This window comes from Camelina sativa, chromosome 1, assembly GCF_000633955.1.
Source record: "Camelina sativa cultivar DH55 chromosome 1, Cs, whole genome shotgun sequence".
Lineage (NCBI taxonomy): Eukaryota > Viridiplantae > Streptophyta > Magnoliopsida > Brassicales > Brassicaceae > Camelina > Camelina sativa.
Genome location: NC_025685.1, coordinates 10,511,228 through 10,523,741, shown reverse-complemented (window position 1 = coordinate 10,523,741; position 12,514 = coordinate 10,511,228). Strand labels below are relative to the sequence as shown.

Genomic DNA, 12,514 nt, shown 5'->3' with positions numbered 1-12,514 from the left:
TTTTTTTCTCCCCCTCAAAAGTAGAAGAAATGTCCTTTCTTCCTTTTTTTTGGTCTGTAACAGACAGAAGAGAGGGGTCGGGTATTTTACGGCGAAGGGTGAGGATGGCCAATGGAAAAGTCAAAATTTTACTTCAAGTTAAATTTTTTTAGGGAAAAAGAATCACCACAAGTTTTGATGAAGGAACAAAGGGATTTCGGGATTGGGGATTTGTTAAAGTGAGGTAGACTGTATCATCTTGTTGAAATATCTCTATCTAATTATTTAATCAATGTTGTTAGAAGTTTAACCTTACTATCATGTGACATATTAAAGAAAATGTCATTACATTTAAATTATATTTAAATTAATTTAATAACTAACAAAATAAAAGTTTATATTAACTTATAGAATAATAAAACAATAATTTTAAAAATTATTTAACAATTTGTTTCAGAAATCTTAGGAAACAATAAAATTAAGAATAATTATAAAATTTAATTTTATTTATAAAAATTATTTTTATAAAATATATGCAATCGTTTAATAAAGACATATATATTTTAACACTAACATGCAACATTGCTTATATTTTAAAAACATAAAATAATATATCTTATTTATTAATATTTTTTTGCACCAAGATTATAAAATATAAAAAGTACACCAAAGCAAACTTTTACTATTACTAGGTTTTTGAACCCACGCTACGCGTCGATGTATTTGATATAGTTTGGTTAAAAATATATATGATTGATAATAATTATTATATATTATCTTTAAAAAATTAAAATTACTATTAAGGTAAAAAATTCAATTCAAATATACAATTTTTAAAATTATTAAAGTCAATAGTATCTAAGAATCAAATATGATGAAAAGAATCATGAATCAATCTTTTTTTCTCATATTCAATTGGAAGCCAACACACATATATCTACGTTCACCGTCTCAATATATTCTTTCTCGTCGATCATATTCAATTTTTCATGGTCATTGTCATTGTTACTTTTACAATCTAATTATTCGTAATACTCTTCTTCTTCCTCTTCCTTACGTTCTTCCTAATCCTCTCCATCTTTTTCTATGTAAAATATTCCTTATTATGTGGTTGAAAACAGAGCAAGAAATTTATAGCTCTAACTAAACATAGCTTCATAAGCCTATGAATTAACTACCCAAAACAACATTGTTCATTTGATATATTGAACTCGAAATTCAGTTCTCTTCTACCATAACTTAGTCTTCAATGACTCTTGTTGTCGATATTCTTCTTAATACCCAAAATTCTTACACAGGCAACATCAAATCATCTACAACGTCATACACAAACAAATGTTTTAGGCTATAAGCTCATATAATGTATGAAATAGTGGCAAAAGAAAAATTGATTCATAGAATAAAAAGGTGTAATATTTCAAATATTAAATATAAAATTATAGCTGCTTGAAAGATACGTACTTGCTTGTTATCAAAATACAAATATAAAATAGTATACAATACAACAAAGAATGTACTTGCTTGTTATCAAAATATAAATATAAAATAAGGAGCTGCTTGAAAGTTTTTTTTTGTTTGTCTTGTTTGCATTAAGTTTTGGACTTGTTTGCCATATAACCAAATTTAGTCAAAACTGACTAAAACATGATGTAAACACGTACATAACTGATGTGTGTTCTTCTATTACCAATGCAATTGGACGATCACAATCACTATTACTTCCTCCGTTTATTTTTTTGTCCTCTTTGCAACAAAGGGTTCCTGGAAGAATACATAGACCCTAACTCTAATCCAACCCTAATCTAATTCTTTAGATGTCAGATCCAATCTCATCTTGAAATCAATAAAGCCACAATCTACTACTCAGCAATAGCTTGATGCGTATGATCCGGTTAGAATTATTCATAACCATCTCCTCCAACTAATCAACTTTCGAACGAATTGATCAAAACTGTGAGTTTTTTTCACTGAACGACAATAGTGCTTCCAAAAACCTATGAATACCAATAAAGCATATACATAATATTTATAGTAAATTAAGAGGCGCCTAGGTTTCATAAAGAATAGCAAGTTGACAATAATATATTACAATATAAATAGAAATATTACATTATCATACGTTATAAACAAATTTCACTGTTTAGATTTAGAAAATATACATATCAATCGATTTTTGGTATTTAAAAAATAGCCAAAATTATGTCTCAAGATTTAACGTTTATTTCCAAATTTTCTTAAGGAACTTAATATAGAAAATTTTGAAAATTGTTAATTAATGAGATTTCTAATTACTATTGGTTCTTTAAAATCCTATGTGGACAGACTTATAAGCTTATAGCTTCTACTTTTATTTAGTATAGATTTTATAACTAACAAATTACACGAAAATTTATGTAAATATTTCTCCAAACAGGAATAACTATCTAGTTGCATAATTATTTGGTCAATGATCTAATTATCACTTGTAGGGCCAAATTCAAAAGTTGATGAAAGTTGTAGAGTTTTTTTAGAAATATTTTTCCGATTTCTCTACCTCTTTAAATATTTCAGAGGATAAAAACTAAGTCGTGGTCGGATTTGGGCCAATCGTTTTTGTTCGGTTTGTTTGAAATCTGTTTGTCTTCCTTTAAAGGTAAAAATGTTTGTGCTTTACACGCATAGTCGTTGAACCTTTCAAGATGGGACTGAATTAAGACTTTTGTTCTTCCCCCTTCCTTACAAAATTAGGGCTGCCCACTTTTACTATAATTATTTCTAATTAATTTTCTAATCTATATAATAATAGTAATATGAATAAATTCAAAAAACAGTTACTTCTTTTTGTTGTATTTTTTATAAAAGATTTTATTTTTAATTTTTTTAACAGAAAATTGTTACATTGTGTATGTTGAATATAGAGGTGTGTCTCTTAGAAACAACTATGTCTATTCAAATATTCACATAGTGTGGATCTGGCGACTCCACATCAAAAAGTTTGTTGCGGTGAGTTTCGTCACATTTGACATGTTGACATTCACGAGAGAAGAGTCATCAGATTAGACAATGACTTCATTGGGAGCAGCCATGGCTAAGGAGAAGACGAACAAAAAGAAGAAGAGGAAGAAAAAGAAGAACGTAGAAGGCGGTCGAAAAAAAAAAATTTAGGTCTTTTGGATCTTTATCTACTCTGCTACCATATACCAGAATACTGAATGTTGTATTAAGGTAAATGATTACAAAGTATATATACAGCTAAGTAGTAGGGTTTAGGTAAATACTAATTACAAGTATACCCTCATTATATACATATCCTAATACACATATGTAAGAATTTATATATTTGTTCTTCTTTTTAGAAATTTTGAAACTTTCTTTTCATTTCAAATGTAAACATCTTTAGAAATCTAGCTATATATTTTTTATTCTTTTGGAAATTTTTCAAACTTTATTTTCAACACAGATTTTTCATAATCGAACGAATGAAATAGTTTTAGGTTCAGTTTTCAAGGTCACAATTTTAACATTGTGATGTTAAAATGACTTCTCACCACTGTAAAAAATCTATTGCAGTTTTGATTTATTTTATAAATTGTTTTAATATTTAAGTATATTCAGTCTTTGAGTATAATTCTTTCATAATATTATTTTATTTATTAAATATAATTAACGAATGTTTTCTGACCATTTAATTGAACCGCTGCAACATTTAGCATATTTAATATGTAAAATCACATCACTTGGATGAACTCTTCATAAATTATTCTTTATTAGTTTTTAATTATTAAATATATTTAAATGAATTGTTGTAACCTTTTAGTTAATTAAACCACGGAAATTTTAATTTATTGATGAACCATTAAAACTTTTGATTTATTATATGAACCATTGCAACTTTTGGTAAATTTGATATGATTGTTTCTACAATACGAAAATATATTTAATAATTTTTTTTTAATTAAATTTGATTTATTTGTCGAATCATTGTAAGTTTGTAACTTTTGACTTTTTTTTATCGTATCTTTTGGTTGTGTATTGTTTATATTTACATCCATTAAAACAGTTTCTAAATGTCATATTTTTCATTACAACTCTTCTTTATATATATATATATATATATATATATATATATATATATATATATATATATATATATATATATATATATATATATATATATATATATATATATATATATATATATATATATATATATATATATATATATATATATATATATATATATATATATATATATATATATATATATATATATATATATATATATATATATATATATATATATATATATATATATATATATATATATATATATATATATATATATATATATATTTTCATTTAGTATTACACTCTTTACCATATTTTCCCTTTTCTAGTTTTTACTATATTTTTTTTTTCCAATCATCTCTCCATTTCATATAGTTGTATATTTTACTTACAGTTGTGTATGTCTAACATTTATAGATTTATAATTTTCTTTAAATAGATAACTATCAATTTTTTTATCAATTTCTTTTCAAGATATAGATGAAAAATGTTTTCAAAGGCCAAATTTTTTTATTAACTTTTTATTTTGTATTTTTCACTATGGGTTATATATATATATATATATTTTAAGTCTTCTTTATGTACATTTTCACTAACATATATATAGATATATATATATATATACCACTCATGTCCTTACAAATATATTTGTTTCTTTAAAAACTTTCAGGATTCCACACTTTATTCCATAGGCATCCAACTCGGAGGATATACCCAAAGAAAAAACTGTTCAGGTTCTTTCACCAGGTGGCCTTTCATTTGCTTACATGTGAAGAAGGTAAGAATGCTCCTAACGGTTGCTTGGAGCTTGATCCAACAGTTATGTCACATGAACCTTTAGGAGCCTTCTTAACTTCCTCACCTGTAAGTAAATAAGGAGCAACCTGATGCTATTACCCGAACAGTTTCTTCCTTGGAGTATATTCTCAAAGTTGGATGCCGACGAAATATAGTTTAAAATTATCGTACCTAAACTAGTGGTGCAACCATCACACCTCCTTCATCAAAATCTTGGGCACTTTTACCACTTCATACTTGTTCATAACTTCTAATGAAGTGAAAAATATCCTAAGGTGGTGATCAGATTGCAAATAGACCCCAAATTATGTCTTGTCAGTCTAACAACCGGTGAAAAAAAATTTAGTCACGAAAAACTAGAAATATAGCAAAACCAAGCAGTAAAGAAAAAAAAAATGGAAAATAGCTCAGAAAAGAAAACTAGAAATATAGCAAAACCAAATCATATTTGGAAAGTCGTCAAGATTCTGCATCATCATCAAAGAGTCTTTTAAGTCCTAAGAAAAGGGTATAGCTCATACCTAAGATTACAATTCGTACTTAAAACTCTCCCTCCTTGTTTACCATCACAGCACTTAGAAAGCTCCCTGATACTCCACTCCAAACAATTCTTACAACTTAATATGTCTTATGTTAAACATATTTTGTTAAACATATCTTTTGACATAATTATATATATATAATGTTTTATGTTGTAAACGCCTAAACCGCCTAAAAACTGTATAGGTCCCGACTAAGCGTTCTAGGCGCTAGGCGCTAGGTCACCGCCCATATACCCCTTAGCGCTTTCTTGAACACTGACACTAGTTAGCTAATTAGTTCAATCATATTTCAACTAACTTACAAGGATTAAATATATTTTTTCAAACATAATAATGCAATATATTTCTTTTTTACTTATGGTTTCCTTGATTACTATCTATAAATTTCATTAGATTTTAGAAATTTACAGAAAATTAATTTTACACGTTCAAAAATACATTATTAGAATATATCTCTAGAGCATTATAAAAATATTTCAACTACATAATATTGTTTTTTCTAAACAACTAAAAAGAATGACCATATCAAATAAAATTTAAAGTATACAGAAAAAAAAAAAAAAAAAATTATATTTCCTTAGATTTGAAGATTAGGACCGGACTTGATACTACTTACAAAAGGGTAAAGCTCAAACCTAAAGTTACAGCTACTACCCAAAACTCTAGCTCCTTGTTTACCATGCCAGCAATCTTGAAATTTCACAGCTAAATATCCAACACATTTGGCACAAGTATTATTATATAAGTCACTCCTACACTGCACCATCCCGTACAACTTCTTCGTCCCGAACCTTATATCCCCAGCCCCATACAGATACTTATCGTTGTTGGCTTTACCTACCAGCTTTGCGAGGAAAGACAGCCACTTCTCACCAAACGAATCTACTTTCATTTTCTTCGCGTTGGACATACAGAAGTCGTTATCTTTCTCGATCTTCCCTGGAGTATCGAACGAAGAAATCTCGAGAGTACATTGGTCGTACCATATCATTGCCCCCTTATTACGCGGACATCTCCTACGAAGCTGTCATATACTACATTATTACATGTATAAATGGTGCACACACACATACATGCCAAGTTCGTTAGAGAGAATATATGCGTATCTTATATTTATGTATATCCTATGTAGATTTGACCTTATCTCGTGTAAACATTATATATACATCATGAATGCATAACTCTCCTTTCACGGAGTTTTACATAATTACATGGTATCAGAGCTAAGCTAATCTCGAAAAGCTTTCGTCGATCCTACTCCGCTCTCTTTCATATCTTCGTCATTAGCTCCTCTGTTTTTTGTTTTTTTTTTCTCTTTTCTTCCGTTGTTTATTGAAACACTCGTGATTGGTGAAGATGACTGGCTCCTCTCTAACCGCCGTTATTCCCAACACCGATAAGCCCTTTGGAATCACACAGATTCGAGGCTACATCCCCATCCAGCTTGACATGAACAAGCTGAACTACGACGTCTGGCGCGAGCTGTTCGAGACCCACTGCAGCAGCTTTGGTGTTTTGGGACATCTCGATGGCTCTTCCGTGCCAACTGCTGATGATGAAAAGCAGTGGAAAGAACGTGATGGGCTTGTAAAAATGTGGATCTATGGCACCGTGTCGAAACAACTCCTCGACACCATCCTCAAGGCCAAGTCCAAAGCGCGTGACATATGGCTCACGCTTGAAGAGTTATTTCGTGACAACAAGGAGGCACGGTCACTTCAGTATGACAACGAACTCCGTACTCTTGAGATCGGTGATATGAGTATCACCGACTACAGTCACAAATTGAAATCCCTATCCGATCTGCTGGCCAACCATGACTCACCCGTCACCGATCGCGCGTTGGTGATGCATATGCTGAATGGCTTGTCCGACAAGTTTGACAGCATTATCAATGTCATTCAACACCAGACTCCCTTTCCGTCATTCACCAAGGCCCGCTCAATGCTACTGATGGAAGAAAAGCGACCTGACAAGCAAGTTCGCCCTGCTCCACAACACACCACCAACCTCACCAACAGTCCTGTTCACCAACTCGGATCACCAACAACATTCCAACTCGCAGAACTATCACCATAACAACACCAACAACAACAACTCGGGACGCGGCTACAACACCAACAACCAGAACAGAGGACGTGGTCAAACCAACCGTGGTCGTGGTCGTAACAACTGGAACTCCAATCAGTTTGGTTATCCACCTCCATGGGGGTACAACCTGCCTCCTTGGGCGTACCAACCACCATATGGCAGACAACCATCGTATGCACCTCCACCATTACACCATGTCTACTCCACACTGTATGCTGCACCGGGAGGATCTCCGGTTCACTACTCTCCTTCCCCTTGCTCACATAATGAAGCTCACTTCCTTCAACCAGCTTCCACGCCACAACTCACTGCTTTGCCGCAGGATCCGACGGGTCAGTCATGGATTATGGACACCAGTGCTACTGATCATGTTGCCACAAAGCCAGGTATGCTATGTTCCCTTTTTAATAAAAGCATTGTACCTTCTCTTATTGTTGGAAATGGATCCTCTGCCCCTGTTACCCATACTGGTTCGACAACCCTACCATCCTCCTCTCGTCCCCTTCATTTGAAAAATGTTCTCGTAAGCCCGTCCATAATCAAGAACCTTATCTCGGTTCGCCGTTTTGTTACTGACAACATGTGTTCTGTGGAATTTGATCCATTTGGGTTTTATGTTAAGGATCTATGGACCCGGACCAAGCTCCTGCGCTGCAACAGTGATGGCCCGTTGTACACCATCACGCCACCAGTTTCACCTGCTTACGCCTTCTCCATTCAAGCGCCTACAGGGGACTTGTGGCATCGCCGTCTCGGCCACACGGGCATCTCTGCTCTGCAATCTCTTGCTTCTTCGGGTTTTATTTCTTTTTCAAAGACAAACCTGACGAATTTGTGTCATGCGTGTCAACTAGGAAAACACGTCCGTTTACCGTTTTTTAATTCAAATTCGATTGTCTCCACCCCTTTTGAGTTGATTCATTCCGATTTGTGGACATCCCCTGTTTCGAGTATTAGTGGTGTTAAATACAATCTTATTTTTCTTGATGATTTTAGTCATTATGTGTGGGTCTACCCTCTCAAACGAAAGAGTGATGCGTTCAGTCGGTTTCTTCATTTCTCGGCTATCGTCCGCACACAGTTTCACCGCGGCATCTCCTTCTTGCAATGTGACAACGGTGGTGAGTTCAACAACCGCCACTTTCGTGACCATCTTGCTGCTACCGGTACTGGTTTCCGGTTCTCGTGTCCTCACACATCTCAACAGAATGGCAAGGCTGAACGGATGCTACGTACGATCAATAATCTCATTCGCAGTCTCCTTATTCATGCTCACATGCCACTCGGTTACTGGGTGGAAGCACTACACACCGCGACACACATCCTCAACCTATTACAATCCGCTGCCATCAATAATGAGATCCCATTTACTCGCATTTTCAATCAAACACCTCGCTACGACCACCTCCGCGTGTTCGGGTCTCTTTGCTACCCTAACCTTCTCGCCACCTCCGTCCACAAACTAGCTCCACGGTCTACTGCATGTGTCTTCCTCGGCTATCCCTCTGATCATTGCGGGTTTCGTTGCCTTGATATACACTCCAAGCGTATTATCCTATCCCGCCATGTGGTGTTTGACGAGAATGTTTTCCCATTCGCTCACTCTCCGGCACCGCGACCACCAGAGGAAATCTTTGTCCACATGACACCAATTCCTCGGATTCCTCCACTTCCTCTCTCTCTCTGTCGTCTCCCTCGGTGGTCACTCCGCCCGTTGAACCACCTCCTGCTCCCGCTCCTTCTCATCCCATGCAGACACGCGGCAAATCTGGCATTACGAAACCGGTTCATAAACTTTGTCTCCACACCTCTACCGTATCCCCTCTACCTTTGAATCATATACAGGCGGCTCGGGATCCTAATTGGAATCCGGCAATGGGAGAGGAATATAGTGCTCTTACTAAAACGGGGACGTGGTGCCTTGTGCCACGGCCCAAGAATACTAATATCATTCGCTCCATGTGGTTATACAGGCACAAGTTTGACTCAAACGGCAGATTGTCTCGCTACAAGGCTCGCCTGGTTGCGAATGGCAAGTCTCAACTCCCTGGCGTTGACTGTGATGAGACTTTTAGTCCGGTGGTCAAACCAGCAACAATCCGCGCTGTCTTACACATGGCTACGGCGTATGATTGACCGCTCCGTCAGCTTGATGTGAAGAATGCATTCCTCCATGGTGATCTCAAGGAAACGGTGTACATGCATCAACCTCCGGGATTCAAGGACCACACCAAACCTGATCATGTATGTCTCTTACGACGTTCCCTCTATGGCCTTAAACAAGCACCATGGGCTTGGTACACTCGGTTCTCCGCGTTTGCAACACGGTTTGGCTTCTTTCAGAGTCTCTCGGACTCATCGTTGTTCATATGTCATCGCGGCAAGGATGTGGCTTATCTCCTTCTTTATGTCGACGATATTGGTCTCACGGCATCCTCGATGAGTCTTCTTAATGATATCATTGTGGCGTTGCACTCTGCCTTTGCCATGACCGATCTTGGGCCGCTTCACCATTTTCTTGGCATCTCTATTGTCCGCAATGCCAAAGGCACATTTCTTCATCAGCAGAACTATGCGGCGGACATTCTCCATCGCGCAAACATGACCGAGTGCAACCCCTGTCTTACTCCGGTGGATACCAAGCCAAAGCTTGCTGAGCTTCCCTCCGACAGTCCTCCTGTTAAGGATCCCACTCTCTACCGGAGTCTTGCTGGGGCATTGCAATATCTTACATTTACTCGGCCGGATATCTCGTACGCTGTTCAGCAGGTGTGTCTTTTTATGCATGATCCATGTGAGGTTCACTTCAATGCCTTGAAGCGCATTCTTCGCTACGTCAAGGCTACCATTTCTCATGGTCTCCAGCTCTATCGGTCCTCTCCTACGGCTATGGTTGCTTATTCTGATGCAGATTGGGCGGGATGTCCTTCGACACGTCGTTCCACGTCCGGATATTGTGTGTTTATCGGTCCCAACCTCATCTCCTGGTTTGCGAAACGACAACACACTGTCTCCCAGTCCAGTGCTGAGGCTGAGTACAGAGGTGTCGCCAATGTCATTGCCGAGCTTGCGTGGCTACGTAATCTGTTTGTGGAAATGCGGGTTCCGATACCAAAGACTTCCCTTGTCTTTTGTGACAACGTCAGTGCCGTCTATCTTGCGACCAACCCGGTCCAGCATCAATGCACCAAACATGTCGAGATCGATATTCATTTTGTTCGCGAACGTGTTGCCCTTGGATACATTAAGGTCTTTCATGTTCCTTCTACCCTCCAGTACGCAGATATCTTCACCAAAGGCCTTCCTACTACACTATTTCAAGAATTTCGTTCCAGCCTGAGCGTTCGGTCACCTCCGGCTCTGATTGGGGGTGTTAGAGAGAATATATGCGTATCTTATATTTATGTATATCCTATGTAGATTTGACCTTATCTCGTGTAAACATTATATATACATCATGAATGCATAACTCTCCTTTCACGAAGTTTTATATAATTACAAAGTTTTGGTTACATCTTAGTGATAAATGTATAATAGACAAGAAAAACTATATCTTATATGTAAATTAGTCCATTGAACGTTGATATTGGTTTTGGCGTTAATATAAAATCAATAATGAAATGGCGTTACCCCTGCAATGGCGGTGGCAAAGCAGGAGCGGCACTTAGACCCGAAGGAGTCGCCACGGCACTGGTTGGTGACGCCGACGTAATCAGAATCAGAATCCTTACTAAGGGCCATCATGTCGTAACCGTGGATAAAACCATCACCGCTCGCGATGGACTCCATGATTTTTTCAAGTTGTCTCTCATACCAACTTCCCGGGTTGTACTTCCCTTGTTTGGTTAAGCATTTGTGGTTCAAATAGGCATTGGTCATGTTCAAGGACAAAACAGTGCGCATAAGAAGCAGTTGTGTGGCCACCACGACCAAAATAGGAATCAAAAAGAAGCATGTTGATACCCCGGATGAAGAGTACATTGTTTTGGATTTTTGTGTGAGACTCGGAGGGATTTGAATATTGAATGGAGATAAGTTTCAGAAAATATATGTAGTTTACACTTTTTGGTTACCTTATACGAAAATCTATTTGATAAAATTCAGTTTTTAGAAGAGATGTTTAGAGTTTGTAACGGAGATGAGAGAGATGTTTGGTATATGCGACAAGAGAGCCGAAGAAAAAGTAAAAGTTCAAAAGTGTGACTGAGTTCAAACTCTTTTCAATCACAGGATTTGTACGTTGACGACCTGAAATGAAGGCATTACTCATTACTTTCTAATTTTCTAATTACAAGATTCTCTGTAATTATAAACAAGTCTCCGCAATTAGGTCATATTTATAAAAAATTTAACTTTCATGTTCATCTACAATTAAAATTTATACATATAAATAGATTAATAGTTTAACTTGGAAAGCTTAATAACAAGAGAAGAAAAGCCATACTGCTTAAACGTGATTGCATACTACACAACAACGACCAAACCCATCGACAAATATTGTCACTATGTCAAGAGAGTTCCGGATACAAACTGATTGATTTGGAGGGAACTAAACCATGCATCAAGATTCATCTGTCAGCATTCATCTACATGTGTACGTTGATGCGTGAAGCGGAAGGGACGTTAAGAAAGAGATTATTAAGCTTTTAATAATAAATGAATAAAAATTTAAAGTTTTGATTCCAATTATTTCAGACCTGTGTCTCTGCCCAAACTAATTATTAGATACTCAGAAACACCTAACTTGTCAATACTGAATTTGTTTCATTTTTTTTTTTTGGCCCTTTTTCTTCATTTGCTTCCATTTCTCTCGATACATACAAGGAACACACTCTGCTTCGCAAATCGATTTCTTAAAATCAATTTCTAGATTTTGAATAATCAACATCGACGAGAACAAACCAATCGACATTCTGATTGGAAATTGCAGCCGAAGGCACTGTAGTTAAGCAAAGAAACATCTTCTTTTCGTCATATTCATTGGTAGTTTTCTTATTTGAGAAAAGCCCTTTGTTAATTGGATCGAGGGTTCCAATCTGTGGTCGAATTTGATTATG

At 35.8% G+C, this 12,514-nt stretch overlaps 1 protein-coding gene across 1 annotated transcript; it reads right to left on the bottom strand.

Annotated features, from left to right (window-relative positions):
* LOC104787036 (putative cysteine-rich repeat secretory protein 16) lies at nt 5,944–11,518 on the bottom strand. The gene is made up of 2 exons (XM_019227450.1): nt 11,088–11,518; nt 5,944–6,390 (listed from the first exon to the last, which is right to left on the bottom strand). Exons 1-2 carry the CDS (start codon nt 11,436–11,438, stop codon nt 5,944–5,946), a joined length of 798 nt encoding a protein of 265 aa, XP_019082995.1. The 5' UTR covers nt 11,439–11,518.